This window comes from Stigmatopora argus, chromosome 11 (assembly GCF_051989625.1).
Source record: "Stigmatopora argus isolate UIUO_Sarg chromosome 11, RoL_Sarg_1.0, whole genome shotgun sequence".
Taxonomy (NCBI): Eukaryota; Metazoa; Chordata; class Actinopteri; order Syngnathiformes; family Syngnathidae; genus Stigmatopora; species Stigmatopora argus.
The window spans coordinates 2,165,770-2,188,971 of record NC_135397.1 but is presented as its reverse complement, the minus strand read 5'-3'; the positions used below and the strand labels follow the sequence as shown (position 1 = coordinate 2,188,971).

Below are 23,202 nucleotides of genomic sequence, written 5' to 3'. Positions count from 1 at the left end.
AAAATATTTTGGAAGACAATATATAATGAGATTGGGAGATGCTTCTTTCTTGGCAGAAGTTTTCCGGATGAGCTCGTGTTTTAGCACGGCCAATATTTGTTAATTAGCAGCGAAAACCAAATGCAGATGGGCTGCTGGGAATCTGCTTATTACCGAACAGCCAGGGTGATTACTTTGGATCAATTACCGAAAAACCATTATAATTGTCTAGGGGGAAGCAAATTTCCAAGCAACTCAACCATCATTTTTCAAGGTATGTGTGTGTCCAATAAAAGGATTACAACACTTACAAAACAGTCAAAATAAAAAAAACAAAAGGTTTCAATCACAAAAACGATAAAAACCCTGAACAAACAATTACGATAATCAAGAGCACCCAAAAATTACCAATGATTCCCAACCATTAAAAATTAGAATCACTTGATTTTTACTTGCTTTCTTTTTGCAAGGTTTGTTACAATAGTGAAAATTATAAATATAGGAATATTATATAACTGTACATATGTATATATTTTTTGCATCATATTTAAAGATTATTTTAGTACATTTTAAATCAATCCTGCCATGGAAAGTGATCATATTAACCGCCATTGATAGCGAAAGATGTCCAATTCCAATTTGACTGGCGGGCTGGCAACGATCCTCCTACTCAACATTGATTGGACGTCCCTCGCCATCAATGGCAGCTACAGCGATAATACCTAAATTTATAAACAAATACATTTTTTACCTGATTCCGATCTTCTGAAAATGATGGATCGGACCCATTTTCCAATCACCTGATTGGATTAGGGACATTAGCACAAAATGATTAATTCCTTCTTGCTACAAAACTGGAATAAAAGTGTGATGTTTCATTTGTGTGGATTCAGTTTTGCACTCATTACCGTGTTGAATCACACAACAGATGAAACCAGTTTCGTAGTTAAATACTAACTATTTCTTAGTAGTCCATGTTGGAATGCAAAACAAAAGAATGTCGTGCAGAAATGTAGCAAAAGCCAACAAATAGGCTGGAAAGCCAGTTTGTATCCGACGTTCAACCAAGTTATCTTCATATTTTTGGCCTCGCTTTCCTGCAAGTAAGCGCTTGCCCGCGAGGAGATTGTGCGTTCTGTGTAAATTGTAGAAAAGCAACTAAAAAGCCTGATTTGACCTCCTTTCTTTCTCTACATCTCCATCTCTGCAGGCACTTGCGGTTTGGCCTCAGTAACAACGCCGGGAGGAAAGCGAACTCCGTGGGTACTGCGACCGCTCGTGAATGAGGATCCTAATTTGTCTACTGAGTAAAGAAGTCCAAAAATCTTATCAAGAAGTCTTAAGTGAGCCTCATTTCTTTGTATTTCAAAACTGTATCCATCCTTCGAGTCCGGAGTTCACTTTCAGAGTCCACTTTCCGTTTTATAGGCTGGCGATATTTCCAAGTAAAACCCCGCTCGGGTTCATTATGCACCCCGCACTTCACCTGTGGGCTCCCTTACACCGAAACAATAAAAAGATAAAGCTCATTAGCGCTCTTTCCAAACTGGAAATGGCTCAAAAAGCCGCGTCCGAGGGGCTTCGGAGGCAACGATGCAGATAGTCTGTGAGCCGCTTGCCAATCAAGAGGTCACGTGCGGTCATTTGCCATTTTGCCGCGGAAAGGTCGGGTCCGCGGTGTCGCCGTAATGAGAGCAGAGAAACTGGGATGTACATAACGCTCTTCGGGGAGCCACTTGTCTTTCATGGTGCCACAGATGATCCAATTAGGCTCTGATTTGTCTCGTCGTCTGGATCTTAATAACCAGCGCCTATGCTATCCTGTTGTTGTTGTTGAACAGCAGCGCCCGACCAGCCAGATGGTTTGTTTCCTAAATACATCTGGGAAAGGGTCTGCGCAAAGTGTGGCAAACTGGAAAAAGGGGTGGAGCTTTCAGAACTTTTAGAGGGTGAACACCATCTCAGTCATGTTTTCCAAGTGGAATAAATCTCAATTGGGGAACCTCGGATGAGCCACTAGCTGATCTTATCATTATTTTGCAGAAAGTGACAGGCATTCCAATAAAATCAATGCAGTATGCCAATTACTACTCTCTACCTTGGGCCAGCCCGTTAAAAAGTCATTAAAAATCATCAGAGATCTCTGAAATTGTAGCGCTTTTCAAGTTCTCTCACGTTCGTTTCTCTTGTAAAGTTCACCAGCAACTTAGCGCCGTGTCTTTGGCAATATTCATCATGGTTGATTAAGTTCTCCTCCAGGCTTCTTTCTTTTCATACGGTAAGAAATGTTTAGATTAGATTCGAATTTTATTTCATCCTGTATTCGGATATTATTGGACGAAGCTCATGTTTTTAAGATGGATATAAGTTTGCCAGTCATTTAAGGGCAACATCATACCCAAAACAGGTCCATTCATTTTGCTAAAAAAAGACTGAAGCTGTACTTCATCACAAGAATTTGATTTCATCCTGTATTCGGAAATTATTGGACGAAGCTCATGTTTTTAAGCTGGAAATAAGTTAGTCAGTCATTTAAGGGCAACATCATACCCAAAACAGGTCCATTCATTTTGCTAAAAAAGACTGAAGCTGTACTTCATCACAAGAATTTTATTTCATCCTGTATTCGGATATTATTGGACGAAGCTCATGTTTTTAAGCTGGAAATAAGTTCGCCAGTCATTTAAGGGCAACATCATACCCAAAACAGGTCCATTCATTTTGCTAAAAAAGACTGAAGCTGTACTTCATCATCGGATCATAGTCAATATGAATAAACTCTCACTTCAGAAACATTCACCCCGTCAAGTTGTTTTCAAAAGTTGCCAATTTCTCAGGCACTTTCTCCGCTGACAAGATTTAAATAGGAATCATATATAAGGCCATATAGATTCCGATAACATTGACTCTCTATTTCGAGCCTGTCAACTCATCGGCAGGACTTCCTGTTAGTCAAGTTTGTTTCTTTGAGTTAACAAGAGCCGCACAGTAGGGGATAGTACATGCATCATACTCGGAATGGTGATTCATTTTCAGGTGATTGAACACATTTGTTGTGCCGCCTGTCTTCTTTGCAACATCGATTCACGACCATCGACTGACTCCCTCACAAGAGCCACAAAAGGCAAGCATGGATTCTCGGCCCGACTCTTTAAGAAGCGTTTGAAGTACTGTAAAATATCACATCAACCATTCCTTTTTCATAAAAGGCATTGATAAAATATTGATTGAAGTCCCGCTTTATGGTACATCAGCCACCATTTTATGCCGTCTTCTCTGGGCTCTGTGTAAATTACAAAACAAAAACGTGGCTTCCTCGGCTTTTGCCTCTGATGTACGAAGGTTCTCCATCTCATAAAAGAGGCTTCTAGTTTATAAAAGGATGTTCAAAGGCCCCGGCCATGCATGATTTACACTCAAGCTTTGATTTCAATGAGTATATATTAAATAATAAAATCCAATGGTTAAAACTCATGCAGGGCTCGGCGTTATTAGTAATGGAGCAGAATCGTGTCATTTGACTGTTTGAAAGACAGAGCGCCAAATTATGTATCGGCTGCTTTCTTGTATAACGTGCGTGTTAATGATATGAAAAAGTATAAATAGAATATCATGGTAAAAAAACGATATCAAGATCTGGCAGCAATTCATTTATTTTCCGTATCAAAATGGGTGCTGAAGCGCTAACATATTCCTTGTAAGGGACAATTTAGCATACAATTAAGTTTGAATTATTTAATAAGGGACAGCACATTAATGAACATATTTATATTCATGGTAATGAACATATGTAAATATGTAAGTTTGTAGCTGAGGGCTAATTTCCATGTTTAGTCCCTTCTGTAAGTTGAAGATAAACAATGACGCACACATGCACAAGTAGCACAGTTTTTAGACAGCGTTGTGATCGCAATTTTGTTCGTCTAATAGCCAGGCTTTAAGATGATTGGCCAAATTGACAGGTTTTAGAGACGGGAATTCACATATTTTAATTGGTGTTGAGTTCCAGGTATGAAGAGAGAAGGTGCTTTGGCTAATTTAGCACTCTTTTTGAAGGGAACTACACAGTCACCTATAGAGCCAGCCCTTGTGGATGTATTGGATTTTTAGAAAACCTATGCAAGCCCAAGGAGAGCACGCAAACTCCACACGGCGATGTCGGAACTCACCTGGAATCTGGCAGCGAGATCAAACTTTTTTTTGTACACGAATCATACGAGCTAAAAGCATCTTACCGTAGTCACTCTCATAGAAGACGATGAACTTCTGCCAATACAGCTCTGAAATGAGGGTGAGCAGGACGTCGTTGATGCGGACGGGAGGCCGGGCGGCTAACGTGTAGCTCTCGCCATCCGGGCTGGGGTTAAACTGGCAGGCGGTGCGTGGAACACCGTCGCCATTCCTTTGAATGAACAGGTGGGGGATGTGCATGGCGTCGGTCAGGGATTGCAGGGCGCTGGCGGCGGCACAGCCCGTGGAGGTGACCAACGCCAGGATCCCCTGGTTCATCAGTTCGCATGCTGCCCAGGAGAAGAAAATGAATGGAATTTAATTGATTAGCACAAGTGAGGAAAAAAAATGACAGACATGAACATCCAAGAAATTTGTTTTATTCATGCAACTTGAGACCCGTTTTCTACAATCTTGACCTCAGAATCATTTTTAAAGTGGCCAATTGCTGCACATTTTCAAGACAGATATCCAGGGAACACTATTTTTAGTCTCAAGACCAAGACTGGATTTCATTGCATTGATTGGCAAAACTTTCTCTGTTGTTCCCTATCTTTTTCAACTTCCATGTAGCTCATTTACATCTCTGTAAACCTATGTAGCATTTTTCAAATTTCTTCAAAAGAACCATATCATCGTTAACCAGGCGTGGCCTGAACTCCCCCAAATGTTGTTCTTGACTGGACCACGTGATAGGCTACCAGCAGGCAACACCCTTTCGGAATGTGCATTCCATTTATACAGTATCTCAGAAATAATAATAATAATAATCGGACATAGGCCCTGTCGTCATCATCAACAACAAAAGCCTAATTGTCATCACACCCAGAACTGCGTATGACGAAATTGGTAGTGCTTCTCCATAAGGTGCGTTTTCTCGGCAAAATACCTAAATAAGTGATAGTTTCGGACTCGTAATTTGGCATTCTGCCGTTATGGATACATCGCATCACCCACGTGCGATGATTTTTCTTAGGATTTTCCCTTCAAAGCAACACATTTGTTCCTAAGGCGGCTTATATGCGAGAAAATACGGTATGTTTTTATCTTCCGACTTTTTAACGTGCAGCCGGTTACTCAATACCAAATGTTATTCATTTATTTTACTCTATTAGAGTAAGCAAACAATATACATCGGGATCATAACTCTCCCATATTTGTTCCCAACTGCTTATTAAAGAGTCAAAGTTATTCCGGTTGACTTGAGACTTCTGCCACATTGAACACTAACCAATTTGTCCCTGCAGTTGCATTAAAAAAATAACTCTCAGTTCTCACAGTGGTTTCGGTTACATACATTAGAAGTAACAGATGTGGTCTTGACTAGAACGATATTTAATGATGGGAAATGACAGTTGGATAGAATGAATATCAGAACAAGGCGCAGAAGACAGAGTCAATTCCGGAAGACATCAATTTTTAGAAATGATTTTGATTCATTATTCAACAAAGTGTTCTCATCTTGGCTGCAGAATAGAAATGTCTCCGTTTGCGTCCCACTGAGCAGAAATCATTGAGGCAGCAAGAAGTTGCAAATCTAAAGGCCCGGTGAGAAAATCAACAGGGTCGGTCGGTGCCCCCCAAAACTGAGACGTTGTCTTGAAAATGGAGCTTCCCATTGGTAGCTGTCATCCTCAAATGTTGCTTGACATTTTAATCAGGCAAGATTAGAACATGCAAACGTTATGTTTGGAATGTCTGAGTTGTTCTTATCGTCCCTCCATTTTTATTTACATATGCCCCTGGGACTTTTTATCCTCTTAGGGTGGATCAGGACGTCTGCCGGGAGAGGCGCCAGACTATCTTTGAAAGATGAAAATGTCATGCTCAGCATTATTAATATGTCAGTGTCTGACAAAAAAAGTTAAATAACAAGTTTTGTCTGGCAAGGAGTAAATAATGTATCACTGTGAATAGACTTGAAGGGCATGTTTGCCATCCATTATTGACTTGAAGCCCAAGAGACTGATAAAGTAGTGCAATAACATCATATCAAAATAGCTTTGTGACACAATTCACAGTTCACAAACCTTGCGAAAACACGGCAGACCGCAATGGAATCTTTCATATGGTTGTCAATTCCAATGGTAATCAACAGTTGCCATTCTCAAAACTAGATATTCAGCTCCCTATCCAACTCATTAATCGATGAATAGATGCCAAGACAAATATTCTATTAAAACGTGAATGCTTGACTCAATGTCAAATTATCATGGAGTCTAAAACTGTTGGGGTTATTCTGGATACTATTATAGATGTATGCATTTTTAATTACTTTTGTAGAAGAGTGTCTTTAATTTGAGACTGGGGCAAACTCGAGGTCACCCTCCAGGACAGCTGGCTCCAGCTTGTTGACGTAACACCTCACCGTATCCTCGGCTCCAAGGACTGTTTACTGGGAGATGCACCTCGACCCTTTACCCAGATGCAAGTTCGCAATGAAGATCTGCGAAGGACTCTTAAATTGCTTGGACTTGGATTCTGGAGCAGATGGCGATAATCGAATACCTGATATGCGATTATTGTTGCAGTTGTTTTGACCTCGATGGTGTTATTCGGTTAACTTATGCAATTGTTTGAATCAGATTACCTTAGATGTTTTGAATTATGCGCTACTAAATGGACAGAGGAGGATGCCGCTCTTCAGAATCATCCTGGATGAAGACGAATCAGGAGTGATTTTCCTTGCAAGTTGTAACCAGTGTATGTTTAAAGATGTCTCTCTGTTTGATTAAAGTGTATTAATAATAAATCTATCAAAAACCAATACAAAACACATCTTTATGTATTTTCTCCTTGAGATGCACCCGATAACAAAATGACATACAAGGTCACCTTACGTCAGACGTTGCATAAAAAAAATCCTATCTGCCAAATTATTTTTAACATATCATTTATATTTAGATTTTAATGGGGCCTAATTAAATTGAGTCTTTTTTAAGAGAGAATAAAAATAAGAGAAACATGAAATTAGGCAAAAAAGCAGTATATATAAAGTAAGATCAGAAGCAAAGAGCCGAATTCATCTTGGCCGGGAGCCGCATGCGGCTCGAGAGCTATGTGTTCACCACCCAGGCACAACAACGTCTGCGACTAAAAAAAATGTGCTCAAACGGGGGAACATATTATGCAAAACAGTAATCCAATTCCATCTAAAAGCTTTTTATATGATCGAGTCTGTTTGAATATTAGAGCAATTTAGCATAAAAAATGCCAGTCAAATGGCATGCCCCATTTAAGAAATAGCATACACGATTGCTAGCTTGTTGAGGGGTAGAAAACAGATGAACTGATAAAGAAAATCGTGGAGGAAGGGAAAAAAAAGCCAGTGCACTTGAAGCACAGGCCGAGATGATAGCGCAACAAATCCCAAAAGGAGCTGCCACCAAATAACATCACGAGGCAGAATGGAGAAGAAAAATGGACGCTCGAGTGAGGCTCATCCTCGTGGTTGTTTTGTGCGGGCATAACTGGAGAGTGCAATCCAAGAATGAGGCTTTGTAGCCTTTTACATGAAATGAGAAGGGAGAGAAAGCAAAAATGGTGTGCAAAAAAAGAAGAAAAAAAGGTAGTCAGCAAGGACGACACGGTAAAACAAGGTCGCACAATTTGAGTGCGGATATATTAAAAATGTATTTAATCAGTGCTCAGTGATGAGAAGGTGACGCGTTTGGGAGACGTTGCGTCAATATTTTGCCTTTTTACCCAAACATTGTTTCACGTACTAGTCAACACGGTTAGTACATGGGAAAGTATTGATTTAAAGAAGGAAATGTATGATTAAAAAAGGTTATTCACGGTTCAATATTTTGTTGGCATTTGTTGGACTGTCATGTAACAAGTTTCAAACGTCTTGAGTTGATTCGCGAGATACAAATATGTAAACATAATTTCTTTGCATCTTATTTTGTGCCGCAGAACAGATTTGCATAAAAGAAAAATGCTTGTATAAATAATGGCTTTAATGTTGGATAGCTTTGTTCAAATTGGGGAAGCCAAAGACACATTTTCCCCTCCTTAATACATTTCTAAGGTATCAGATCGAGACCGAGTCTGGGCAGATCCACAACAAAAGGTGACTCGGACTCGACTCGTATGAAAAACCACACGATCAGGACATCGCTCATTTTTGATATTCCTATTTTGGCATAATTGTCAAAACGCGAACACATAGCCTCAAGCCCATCACACTACAGGAAGTCGGCTAACAGACGGGAGGGTTCCACAGTCATTGCCATGGATGATAATGGTGGAATAATGACCCTTAAATGGTTTCTCTGAAGTAGTGGGGATCCATCACTCATTCCCTGGAAGCTATCCGACATCTTTTGTCAGCGTGTGTCACTGCCATAAAACATACATCTTCAAAACGCTTTCTTTGGACTACATCATTCTCAAACTATCTTCACCCCCGGGCATGTATTTTTTATACATTTAGAGACTTTCACCTCAAGATGGATGCAAAGTCTTAAATCAGGAAGGCGAATTCATCGGAAGGTTATCGGGTAGGCGAATTTATTTTAGTTGGATTTCAAACTAGAGACAGTTTCGGTTCTGAAAAATGTAATCTAAATACGAGGACCAATAGAGAGACATTTCAATTTCTCCAGCACAGTAGGCCTGCAAATAAAAAAACAGATTGTCATCTGCCTGTCGTCTCGCCGTCCTTTTAAGGAACACAACGCGACATTGCGACTGAATCTTTGTCATGTGGAATTGCCTTATTGATTTCACAGCCTAAATTAGGTGGTTGCCGCATTGGAAACGCGAGTCACTGACGGGACTTTTGTGGTTTGCAATGTTGTCGGCGCAATCTAGCCTGCTGAGAAACAGCCGTGACTGATCAAATGAAGACAACATATACCACGTGTGATCTAAAATTACCTCGTTTTTTTTTTCAATTCTCTCTTTAGCGCATTCAACACGGAGGGATTCGAAATTGAAATGAATCGTTAGTGTCCAATGAGAGGCAAAGTAAGAAGCTTTCATGGACTCGAGACGTGAAATGGGAGTTTGGGGCAAATGTGCAGAACAACATCAGTTGCAATCAGATAATAGTGGAAACAAAGTACTTTTCTGTCCTAATTTCTCGGTGTTTTGATCTAGAAAATTGTCATCCAAAGGCCTTTTGCAAAGTAAAGACTGTTAACAAGGTGTGTCCAAACTACGGCCCGCTGCCTTGATTACGGCAAATGATGAAAATCTTGAATAAAGCCCGCACAAGATTATTAAAATCCGGCTACATTCCACTTCTCATCTTTAACATTATATGGAGTTAGTCACTTAAACAGCATCCTTCCATTAGCTAAGGGTAAAAACCTGTCAACAATTTGAAACAAATGTAGAAAACTGTGGATAAATGTAAATATCTTCATAAACTTCAAAAATTTAACCTCAGTCTGCAGAAGGTCTCTTTTGGACTGTGTGTGGCTCCAGTTTTTTTTAACTAGGTCTACAATGTCTTATGTGTCTGTCTTGCTACTGCAACAAAGGAAATTTCCCAAATACAGCATGAAATAGTCTAATCTACCGTATTTTCACGACTATAAAGCGCACTTAAAAGTCTTACATTTTCTCCAAAATAGACAGGGCGCCTTATAATCCAGTGCGCCTTATATATGGACAAATATTAAAATTGTTATCACGATAAAATAAAATAAATCAGCCTCTACTGTAGACCCATATAATGGTGCGCCTTATATATGGAAAAAACATTAAAATGTGTCATTCATTGAGGGTGCGCCTTATAGTGGTGAAAATACGGTAATCTAATCTAAGAAGACGCAAAAACTAGCAACACATCCTTCAAAAAATGCTCAATCCAAAATCTTTGACAACGCGTTTAGGAACTTGACTTACAGTAAATTGTTGACTTAGCTTGGTATAATTGTTGTTGATCATTACAAATTTAAAGAGTCAAGCTTGCCTGAACAATGTCGTGTTTTTTGATTTTCTAAATTTCCTGACTCAGCATTCTGATTGTCACAATTCAAATTGGTCAATTTAACCCTCTGCAATTGTCGATCGCCAAACCACTAATGAAACTAAATTAACTATACTATCCAGTGTTCACCCTTTTAAGACGAAAACCTTCTGAAAAGAATAACTAAGCAAAAATCCGCATTTTAAATCAAGTACAACCCGGTTTAACATTTAAAACGTCCTACAACACTGCAGTTTTGGTAACGATGACTCATCCGCCGCAAACAGCCGCCCATAAATCTGGCAATTCCTCACTTTTAGGAAGATAAACATCCGCGGCCCTCTATCCTGGCTTTCAGTCCCGCTGTCAAACTAAGGTGACGGTATATTGTCGTCAATACTATCGACGCCAAGGCGGCCGTGTCATCGCTACGGTGATGTAGTACTTCACGGCCGTAAATTGTCCCCCGCAGACGGGTGACGGGCAGCGCGGGGCAAATTGACTTAGTGCGGCAGATTTTATATAGAAAGTAGTCATCAATGACCCCGCTAGCCACCCGTGCGATGGCTAGCGGGGTACCGAAGGTTGTTCTTTAATCTTTGCCCCAAGCTGTCTTTGAATGAATTGCTACAAAAAGCACCATGGCGATAAGAAACTGTCACGAAGGCAGTGCTCTCGTTTACCCGCATCGTTGCGTAATAGGCTCGTGGTTTTTGGCGAGGACCGTATTTGTTATCGTCCATATATTCTTTTTTTTTTGGCAAATTTGTAGCACTTGCTAGTTTCGACGCCAATTCATGTCAATGTTGTTTTATCGTTGGAAGAGAATGTTTAGTTTAAAGAAAATGCCTTGTAAAAAGCGCTATTGTTAGGTTCGAAATGACATCAAATCGGCAATTTTCAGATAATACGCAACCAGGTAAAGAGCGAAAATGAAATGTTTGGATGATTGGCGGGGGGTACAAAACAATCATGTTGAAGGTAAACAAAGATTGCCAGGAAAAAGTGGACTTTTCAAGCAAAATGGACAAACTTATATACGTGATTGCGAGATATGGAGATGGCCGCCACAAGTATTGTGATGCTTCTGAGCGTCATAACAAAAAGAATGGAATGCATAAATATGCAAATGCTAATTCATCGTTTTTCTTAATCAATTATGCTGCAACATTTGTTAATATCTGTTTTTCGTTTTTTTAAGGTCCTGTAAAAGCAGTTTGACTCTTCAAGTCACATTGTCTTTTTGACAATTTTCTTAGCATGGCATATTTCCTTGATTTTGATGAATTGCTGCACATTTTGTAGAGCTGACAAAGCTGTCCAAAATGTCCAAAAATGACCCTGTAATTTAGCTCCGATCGAACTTTTATCGCAACACCAGCAAAGAAACCGAACAAAAGGTCCAGCCGGGGTGCTCATCCAGTTCTCGTCATTGTGTGACCAGCTGCTGCTACTGCGTTCCACTGAGTGACTTTATTAAACATATTACCAATAAACAATAAAAGCAGCATAGCATGCAGATTCAGCCGTGCTGTGATTGCACATCCTTTTAATCTGACTTTTTTTTTTACCCTGTATTCTAGCCGCTGCTTTATGTCCTGTGCCGCAGAATGGGTGGCAATCGATATCTTTCTCTACATATGGAGTACACAGAACATAAATGTTATTTATTGATCAGCCATGATATGATGTTTAGAACGTGTGCTTACAGATTGGAGCAAACGGGACCGTGAATAGAACATGCTGACGGAGAGAATCTGTAAATACCCTCAAGCGTATTTTGAAATGGATCTGGAGGTCGCACAAGCCAACATACAGTATGTGTACATACCCGCAAGCGTCGTTTTAAACGAATCTGGAGGTCGTGTCATTCACCCTCGGCAAACAAAACAACAGCTCGTTGAATAACACAACGGCAAATTTTTAAAAATAACACTTGGTGACTTAGGCGATTATTTTAAAAGGGTGACAAAAATATAAATCATTAAAAAAATCTATCTTCCACTACATTGGAACTTGGATTGAGCACCTGTCAATCACCAATCTTAAATATTAATTGAAAATGATTCAAATTATTAAATTATAAAAAAATAAAAATAAAATTAACTAGCTCTACAATTTCTTGTGTGTCTTGTGTCTGTCTTGCTACTGCAACCAAGAAATGTCCCGAATACGGGATGAAATAAAGTTCTAACTTAACGTAACCTAAAGTATAGACGAGAGGCCCAGCGGACGAGCAGTTAGGCTCACAGTTCTGCGGTCGAGGGTTCGATCCCATATCGGTCCACTCTGTGGAGTGTGCAAGTTCTCCCCGAGCTTGTGTGGGTTTTCTCCGGATGCTCCGGTTTCCTCCCACATTCCAAAAAATATGCATGCTATGCTAATTATATGCTAAATTGTCCCTCGGTACGAGTGTGGGCGTGAATGGTTGCCTTGCGATTGGCTGGCCACCAAGCTAAATTGGAAAAAAATACTTATACAGTATCTTTTATACTATTATTATGCGTTTATAGAAAAGAAAAGAACAGGATGATGTGGAAATGAAAATACAGAAATGCGAACTAGGTTGACCGATGAAAGAAATGCTGTTTTCCGACTGTGTGGTATTGTATTGGGATTGTAAGACTCCCGACAAGTCAGTGCTTCTTGACCACAAAGAATTGACTTGGACTCGCATTGGTCAGTAAGCCGGCAGCCATCTGCTCACAGCGTGAACAACAGACATGACATGCTCATGGACACACCGAGTGGCAGATTACGTTTTCACATCTCCCACGTAAAAGCCATCCAGACTCTGTGAGCTCCTTTATATAAAGAAACCGCAGATGATGATGCCCTATTAGCATATTTTTTTTCTTTTGTGCTAAAGTGAATAGTCCAGATCACTCCACAGAAAATAAAAAATGGTCTCACATCTTGGAAAATATTTCTTTTGCTCTCAAAAAAATATGAGATTACAAAGTATAATCTGGAGTAGGACAATTTACCGTTACCGTGTCCCTTTTTCAGTTGGGCCCCACCAAAATAAAGTGATATTTAAACAATGTCTTTTACATAAATATACTTATGAAGCAAATAAACCTGGTCACCCAAAGCCATAAATTGAGCTATTTCAGTTCCAATTTGTTGGACAATTATTTAATTTTAATTTTACTACAATGTTCGTTTCAATAGAGTCAACATAAATATAAAAATATTATTTAAAAAATGCTCTACAGTAATCCCTCGAATATCGCGGATATTGTAGACCAGACATGGCCGCGATAATCGAAAAACAGCAAAGTACGATCACCCCTAATATTAAGTTTTCGCGCCTGTACAGAAATATTAATTCATTTTAACAGTAAAAAATCATTGGCGCTAATGAGTTAATACCTAAAAATGTTAACCGATACATTTAAGATCTTTTTTACCCGATTCCGATCCTCTGAATATGGCGCAATCGGGCCCGATAGATTCCGATCACAATTTTAATCGGGGACAGTTAAGGTATATTTATAACAGCCCTCCAATCTTGACTATTTTAAAGAGCGAAAGATGACAGTTAGTTAAATGAAATGCCTTCAAGTGGATCTATTTTCTACACTAAGCACGCCAGGGGAAAAGAAAGACACATCGAGCTTCTGCTGCGACTCGCGTACAGCTGACATTCTTAGAGCGCAATATGGCAATATTTGTCTAACATGGCCGGGTCGGGGCAAGGCAGTCATCAAAACAAAACTTGCTTGCACGGCTTGTGGTGACACAGCAACTGTGACATGTGGCGGAAACGCTTCAAAGGTGGCGAAACATGTTGCCGATCGCCATCGAGATTTGATCCTTATGGGAAATTAAAAGAGCGACAGCCGTTTCAAACACTTGCCTTCGAGGAGATGTCCAATGGGAATTATTTGGGGACAAGACATTTCCTTTGGAAAGAAAGTCATCCACATACAAAAAGACAAGAGTACTGTGTGCATACAGCTATGGAAATATGTATACAGTATAGACCAGGGGTGTCAAACTCATTTTTTGTCGCGGGCCACATGGTAGTTTCGATTACATCCGGAGGGCCGTTATGTCTTCCAGCTAGGCTGCCAAAATTAATCGATTAATAAATTGACAGATTTCTCGATCGTGCTAATCGATAGATCATTTTTGGACATTCAAATTAGTACACATTTTTGCAATTATTGGTTTAAAATGAGGAAACACAGTAAATAATCTGCAATTTGAATTTCATCATAAAACAGAAAGTTGGCACTCATCATTTACTTTCTCGGGCCACACAAAATGATGCGGTGGGCCAGATTTGGCCCACGGGCCGCCACTTTGACACCTGTGGTATAGACATTTAAAAAGTTAAATGTGTTTTTTTCTCTAATAGATAATCCTAGTAGTTTATTTAATATTTAATTTAGTAATTTAAATAATGATTTAATGTTATTCTGCCTGCCTTTATTTTAGTTAAATTTTTTGGGGGGTACTCTATGCAGTTAACATAATTTTTTTGATTGATTCCCTATGTGGAAAATTTAATAATTATATATAAATATGTATATAATAAGACAATACGAAAAAGATATATACATTTAGTATAGGCACATGTGGAAACTAAATTGGAGCTATAAGTGACATAATTATATCCATCATGTGTATGATGACAATAAAGGCTTTTGATTTGATTTGATGGACAGGAGCAAAAAAAGTGGTGCAATATGAGAGGCAAATAATGCAACAGTTATTATGCTAGTAAATCAGAAAATACAAGTGTTGCAAAATGGAAGATAAGATAAACCTTATCGTACTGACGTCAGAACTTTGGTATCATAACAACGCTGTATTACAAATGCTATCATACAGTACGTATGGGATAAATGGGGATTTTAGGGTGAATAATGAAAAGTGACGGTTGTATTTCAGAGTCATACAGTCTCCTCTTTGACTTCATTATTTTTTTCCTTTGTTGTTTTTGTGTCACCAAGGGACGCGCAACTCGGAACTTACTCGAGTTAGACTTGCGACATTAATGAAGCCGAGTCGCGGCAAGATGGGAACATATGTGCGTGAAGCCCATCATTACCACTCTGCCGTGGCCGGAGATAAATGGATGCAGATTTGCAGGCACATCCATTTACTAGTCCCTTTTTTGCAGCTGAAAATATGCTTAATAAATAATCCAGGTACGACAGACAACAAAGAGGAGCAATTTTGCAAAAGGCAACATGGACGTGCATCTGAAAACCGCACAAAAATACTTGGGAAAATGAAAACTGTAATCTTCTCTTATATACTTAATTATTGGAGGGTGGTACAAAATAGATTGGATGTCTATCGTCGTTGAAAATTCAAACATTTTGAAAATACTATCTTTTTTTACCCCGTTCTGATGATCTGTTTAACAAATAAAGTGGAAGCTAGCTCTTGCATTCTTTGATTTTTATGAAAAAAAGCCCTCAAAGAAAAATATTATGGCAGCCCTGGATGACATAAAACAGATGTTTACCATTATTTGTTGGGTGTAACATGTAATTACAGTTAATTGAAATGAGACATGAAATGAATTGCTTTATTTAATAAGTAGCTTACTAACAGTCACAGCCGTTTCTTGGTTAAGAGGCAATTTAAGAGTACAGAATCATGCAGTCTCCATGAAGTTAAAGTAGGATATTGTTGTCAGGCAGATGGTTCTTCCGCCTTTTTTTCGCAGGTATTAACCTTGTTTTAGTAGCTAACAAGCAGCGCTTACAAGAGGTGTTTAAAATTTGGCTGACGCCGGAACTCTTGGCTCCTGATCGCATCGTCGACAGCGGCAAAGACCGGTCGCAAAACAAATAAGTTCATTATCCGGAGGAAGCCGGCTTCGGAAGAGAGCCGCGTGTGACCAGCAAAGGAGTAAAACTCGCAATAAGACTTTGCTGCTGCACATTAAAAACAGCAGCTAAAAGCCATCACAAGACACATTCTCGCTTATCGTGTTAATTAAGGCGCCACTGCCCATGTGCAACGGCAAGCTTCCCATAAGATGGCTGCATTTACTCTATGGTTTCAGGTACAGATGTACTGTATTTTCACACATATAGGACGCACCGTCTTGGTTGTCTATTTTCCGTTTTTTGCCAATACAAAAGGCGCTTCGTTTCAAATAACGCGTTCCATTGGTTGTGCTAGCATGACATACATGCATGCTAGTATATGTTTTAAAAAAGGAGCAATGAATAGTATGTTGGCAAGAAATGAAAAATGTTACTGACGTGGTCAGGTTCACAGAAAAAAAATTGATTTTTGTGCATAACCAAGGCGCACCGACAGATTGGGCGCCAAGTCCATTTTAGAGAAAATTTTATACTTTTAAGTGCACCCTATAGATGTGAAAATACGGTAGTTGTGACATGGTTTTCGCCTCAATAGCGTCATTAACAAACACTCGTTAATCCTTTCAAGTCCGAACTGATGTGGCGCAAAAGGCTCAGTAAAATGCTATTCTCTTCTGCCCCACGAAATGTTCACATACGACAAAAATGAAACCATTTTGCTCCTATATACAACAGAACTGTGATCGAAGCGTCCATCAAGATCAGATGTCTTTCATTTAATCCTCGCATCTGTTTAATACCCAAGAATTAGCCCCGGAAATTACATTTCTAAAAATACTTCATTCATTCAATCGCGACATCGCTTATCCTGATGAGAAAGGGGGCAAGTACATGTTTGAAATACAGCTCTTGTAGCTATTTCAGATGCCTTTTGGTGGCAGGATTTCCCCACCAGGTGACCCCAAATGCTACAAAATCCTCTCTTATGGTGTCCTGCAAATAGATTTGCTCAAAATTCTAAGCCGAATTTGAACAGACTGACCGGACGGAGGCACAAATCTTGCCTTGCAATGTTTCCAAACAACTTAAAATGAACATGTGGTGAAGCAGCTGTGTTACCCTGAACATTTTCCGAGTGTTTTGTGTGCGGGGGTGCAAACACAGGTGTGAGCGAAAGGCCCACTCGCAAGCTTTGATTTGCTTTATCGACCGCTAGCGCGTCGACAGATGCAAAGCACGCCGTCTTATTAGTGGGTTACGTCAAATCAAAAGGTCACCACAACAAAAGCCATTGCCTTAAAGTCCTTTTAGTCAGATATTGTATCCCAAAAAATAAGACCAGGTTGTCTTAAAATATGCATTCTAAAAACATGAATGGAATGAATTTGCCTGACGCGGATATATTTATTTATTTACAAATAATTATTTTGAAAAGGAATCCAATTTCCTAAACATCAGCTATTCTTTATGCTCAGTTCACCGGAGAACTTATTAATTTCCCCTATTGGGAAATGAGGAGTGTGAGGAGGAGGAGGAGGAGCAACAGCAACTACAAGAACGTGTGGAGGAAAAAGAAGGTTCTTCATGCATGAAATGAAAGTGTTTCTTTCCCTGCACAGAGCTACATGCTAAAAAAAAATAAGCTTCCAAGCCTAAATGTTTATCTGTGAGCCATAGTTGATTTTGCTTTTAGTGTTCAGAATTTGTGGGATTAGTGAATCCAGGTTTTTTTTTAAGGTTACCTCAGAAACGAGTGCTTTAAATAGGTTGTTTTTACCGAAACCATGTTTCCATATTAGTCTTATTTTTCCTTACGAATACGGTTTTGTGTCCCAGCTTTAAGCGAAGGGCCATTTCGAAGAGTTTTGTAGTGAACAAGAAGAATGATTACCTTGGTAACGAGCCCTCTTTGATGTTTATTCTACGTTGTTATTGGGGTATTTTTAGATAATATGCTAGGGGAGGTATTACGTGTTTTCTTGGCTTTCAGTGATTTGCTTTGTGCTTTTGTTTTCGAATATTGGACTCGTATTATACTTCTGTTGTCCGTCTCATTTTTGCCTGGGATTGCCTAGCAACCAATTCAGGGTGTTGACTGCCTACTGCTCGCAGTGGATAGCGTTTTTGTCCATTTTTTGCTGCATTCAATGGGCATTGTGCTGTTCATTTTCTTTATATAATAAATAAAATAGGAGATGGTCGAAGTTCTCAGTAATTTGCAATAATATTAATTCTTGTCACATGGAAAATGCAGATGATTGCATGAAATTAAATCTATACACATTGCATGTTTTTTTTTTAAAGTGACGGAGCCAGTTAGAATTCTAAACAGTAGTCGGATTTTAGCAGCAAATTCGCTCTTCTTAATAAATATAGAATATAAATGTCTGTTGTGTCGATTATTTGCTGCATTCTTTGCGACACACGCTCTGACAGAATAAAGCTAAACAAAAGTAACGTTAAGTGCATGTTTTAATACACGTTTAATGCTCTATTTTTAGTAGACGATTAGCATTAAAAGTTCGTAATCAAATATGCAACTTTCAATATTTAGTTCAAGATTTGAATGGATTCAAATTCATGTATTTCATCTGCTTTTATCGTTTCAACAACAAAATCCCAAAGGATATTCGTCAAGGGAACTCAATTACGGAATAACGTTAATGTATTCTTGCTTAAAAGGGGACGTCATTTGCCGTGTTTTCACTTTCCCAGAACATTTGTTTGATGGCGCAGAAGGACGCCACAAGGCCGGCCGGCCGGCCCATCTGCCCAAGTGGGAATATGATTTGGTCTACGCGGCCTCTAAATAAGCTGTCATCCTCCATAATGCATGGCGGGAGCTGACAAAAGTATCTCTATTACCATGTTGATAACATCCATTTGGGTTGTCACAATGGGACGAAGTGAAAGCCCGGCCCAACGAGACTGCCCGCTCTGCACCGAGCCACGAGGTTTCGGTTTTGATTAGAATCTCGGCCCATCCATTCTTCCGTGCCTTCGCTACCTCCTACGGCAATTAGATTTATATGGAACCTCCGGGGTATTTTCACTTCAGATGGAGATAAAGGGGGTTGTTTCCACCAGAAGACCAGTTGAAAATTGAGTTTATGATAGCCGTGGCGTATCGGAGCGTTGGATTGGTTGGGGGTCAGCGTTGATCGCGATGTAGCTGCGAGGGATGAACTGAAATGTGCGGAAAAGTTTACAAGCTTTTTAAAATTCCTCACTTGCTCTCATCTCAGCCTCTCTGATGTCAAGGCATTATCTGGGTGCCAGAGGAAAGAAGGTCTTCAAAAGTTTAGGTTTTTTTTTTTACTTCGCTTTTAGGAATATTGAGTTTTGATTTGAGGAGTGTGTTGAGAATACCATGGAAACAGATGGATTGTTAGATTAAAAAGGATGATATATTTTCTTTGCAACATGGGAGGTGATTTGAAGTGTTGTCCGATCATTAAATTACCCCCCCAAAAAATAGATATATTGTTTTTCTTGCTAAACGATGTGTTTTTAATTGCTTATCAATTGTAAGCGCAATTTTGCTATTAAGAATTTGAAAAGGGAAAAATTGTCCGATCAATAAATTACAAAAAATAAATACATATATATTTTTTTGCTTGCTAAAGGATGTGTTTTTAATTGTTTATCAATTTTAAGCGCAATTTTGCTATTAAGAATTTGAAAAGGGAAATCGGCCGATCGTTAAATTACAAAAAAATACATATACATATTGTTTTGCTTGCTAAACGATGTGCGTGTTTTAATTGTTTATCAATTTTAAGAGCAATTTTGCTATTAGGAATTGGAAAAAGGGCAAATCGTCCAATCATTAAATTACAAAAAAATACATATATAAATATTGTTTTGCTTGCTAAACAATGTGTTTTTAATTGTTTATCAATTGTAAGCGCAATTTTGCTATTAAGAGTTTGAAAAGGTGCAAATCTCATGCCTCTGTGGGTTTTATCTGGATACTCCAGTTTCCTCCCACAAAAATGCATGCTAAAATAATTGCATGTTAAACTGTTCTTATGTATGAATGTGAGCGTCAATGTTTGTCCAACGCCTTGTGCACTCGATTGGCTGGCAACCAACTCAGGTTGTCGCCCACCAGCTGTGCACAGTTGGCTGGGACAGGCTCCAGCAACCCCACGGATCCTTGTGAGAATAAGCGGAATGTAAACTGAATGAATAAATAAAATTATATGTAACGCAGAGTGAAAAAAAAAAACATCACCAGCAAATGGGTTGATGACAACCAGCAATTGGGTAAACCAGCGGCGGAACAAATGTCAACTGGGGGCAAAGATTAACCATGAGCCTCTGGAGACCGTAGTCCGACGGGTGTGAGAGATTAGAGCTTGGAATGGTTGGAATTTGGAACACATACACTATGACAAAGTGGCGGCCCGGGGCCAAATCTGGCCCGCCGCATCATTTTGTGTGGCCCGGGAAAGTAAACCATGAGTGCCGACTTTCTGTTTTAGAATCAAATTAAAATGAAGAGTATAGATGCATATTAAATTTCCTGATTTTCCCCCTTTTAAATCAATAATTGTAATTTTTAATCCATTTTTTTCTGTGTTTTTAGTTCAAAAATCATTTTGTAAAATCTAAAAATATATTTAAAAAAAGCTAAAATAAACATTGTTTTAGATCTATAAAAAACGGAATATTCAGGGATTTTAATCCAGTTCTTTTAATCCATTTATTAAAAAAAAAATCTAAATATTATATCTAAAATGGTCCGGCCCACATGAGATCTGGTCACCATGAATGTGGCCCGCCAACCAAACTGGGTTTGACACCCCTGCACTATGATATAGCTTCCCGCGTCATCCCCCTATTTCAGCAACACGTTTATTTATTTATATATTTATTCATGTATTTATTTATTAACCCACTTATTACTTATCTATTTGTCTAAAATGCCTTTCCTATTTCTGCATCCTCACCCTCTTGCTACTGTGACAACGAAATTTCCCGAATACGGGATGAATAAAGTTATCCAATCCAATCCAATCCAAGTCCGCCCCTGTGGAGAACGGTATTTGACGAGCTGACATGGTGGATAAATCTGTTCTGACTGAGTGTCACCTTTTATCGTGATTTGTTTTCCAAGTCGCCTACTTTAAAGAATGTATAATACGGGATAACAACCTTTGGGAAAAAAGCTGTCCGCTAAACCCTATTCCAGAGTCTTAGTCATGTTTACAACAAAAAAGGAGTGTATTTGGGCTGCGGCATAAACCAGCTGCGTGATACGCTGGGTTTACGAGTGTCGTATACTGTACAATTGTTTTCCTTCCCGATACGAGACACAGGTGGCCTGTCCTCTTTACTGCGCCGCAGCGATCAGCCATGTGAACAACCCGAGCCGCCATCTGCTGCCGGTCCTCTGCCGTCTCCTCTTGAGCTCAGCGATCTTAAAACAATGCGCGCTATTTTATTTTTTTGGTTCTTCCGCCATCGTCTCGCCTGTGGATTCATTTGCATTTGCGTTGTTCTCGTCACCTCGCAGTCGACGCTAGCTATATAAATCATCGTTTGTTAGCTCATTCCGGGAAATGAGAAGATGCTGGCGGATTTGCGTCATTGTCTCTAACGCGGTGGCTCGATCCCAACCGCTGTATGCTTGCATTATGGCTACGTGTGAAAACGGGACCTTGGAGACGCTCTTCAGAGATGCTTCTAGATAATAACCTTGAATAATTTATCATGTCATACAGAAATGATCCCATATAGCACGTTTATCATCTTCTAGTTGGAGGCCCTTAATTCGTCTGCATTAGCAATTACAAAAGGCATTTGAATGGAAGGAAAGTACAAAACAAGGCACTTCAAGGCTTAAATTGGGTTATTGAAGCCGGCCACTCGTGGATTTGAATGCATTTGCATTCAGGCCTTCTACGCACTCCCACACTTTTGGCAGGACTTTGAGGATCATGTGTTGGTTCCTCGACGACTAAAGTGGACTTCATTGGATTGGAATAAAATAACAAGATTGAAGATAACTGTACAATTTTTTAAAACTCATGTCCAAAGAGCCAATGACAGGATTCAGATAATATTTTCCTAATGGCCACGATAATCGAAAAATCGTATGGTCACCCCTATTTATTTTTCTTCAGTGCTGAGTGCTAGTATCAAGAGTGTGTTCCGCTTACGAGTTTCAGCGTGGACATTCACATTTTTCTGAACTTATTATTTTTATTTTTGTATAATTAATAGCAGAAAAAAATCGCAATCTAAGTGAATTCGCAATAAGTGAAGTCGCGATAATCGGGGGAAGACTGTATTGGCAATAGTTGTCAGTTAGCCTATTCTGGATATGCACGTTGGAATAGAAAGCCAATCCCGTCTGAATTAGGTGGACGTCAACCCAGTTCAATTGGGAAAGATGACATCACGTATTCATTTGATGGGGATAGACGTCCAATCTCATTTGACTGGAGATCAAACAATCAATAGAGCGTATAACCAGGGTGCCAGCCTAGTAAAAAAAATACTCAAAGGCAATAGAAAGCAATTAATATAATACATGGTTGCCTTCCCAAGAAGGCTTTACAGAGTTACCACGCCAACTAACAATAACAACAACAACAACATTCCTCCCACCCATCCACAATAAAAAAGCAACAGGCTCTGCAATAGAACCAATAATTGAGCTTCCCAATAGGCTTGAGTGCACTGGGCATAATTCTTTCTGTCTGGCACAATATCACCATTTGAAATTACAGCATAATATATTAGCACAGAATTTAATAGCCGGACTGCTGAACTGGTTCACCCTAAATGAAATGAATAAGACAATGTGTTAGGCCCTGGTCCAATGGGTGTGTGAGTAGAGTGATGAAATACACAAGCAAGATGGACCATGTCAGCAATATTAACCCTGTGATGACACCTGCCAGCACCCTCACACCAGATCGCTCTACAGCACGTGTCAAAGTGGCGGCCCGGGGGCCAAATCTGGCCCGCCGCATCATTTTGTGTGGCCTGGGAAAGTAAATCATGAGTGCTGACTTGCTGTTTTAGGATCAAATTAAAATGAAGAGTATAGATGTATATTAAATTTCCTGATTTCCCCCTTTTAAATAAATAATTGTAATTTTTTTATCATTTTTGTCTGTGTTATTAGTTCAAAAATCATTTTGTAAAATCTAAAAATATATTTTTAAAAAGCTAAAATAAACATTGTTTTAGATCTATGAAAAACTGAATATTCAGGGATTTTAATCCAGTTCTTTTAATCCATTTATAAAAAAAGAAATC

General features: G+C 39.2%; 1 protein-coding gene across 2 annotated transcripts in view; it reads right to left on the bottom strand.

The window, feature by feature from the left end:
• The window catches only part of grid1a (glutamate receptor, ionotropic, delta 1a), a 213,864-nt gene that overhangs the window by 97,267 nt on the left and 93,395 nt on the right, over nt 1-23,202 (bottom strand). For both annotated transcript variants that reach the window (XM_077613223.1, XM_077613224.1), the window contains exon 3: nt 4,215-4,499. In XM_077613223.1, coding sequence (XP_077469349.1) covers nt 4,215-4,499 — 285 coding nt within the window. The remainder of the gene's footprint in view (nt 1-4,214; nt 4,500-23,202) is intronic.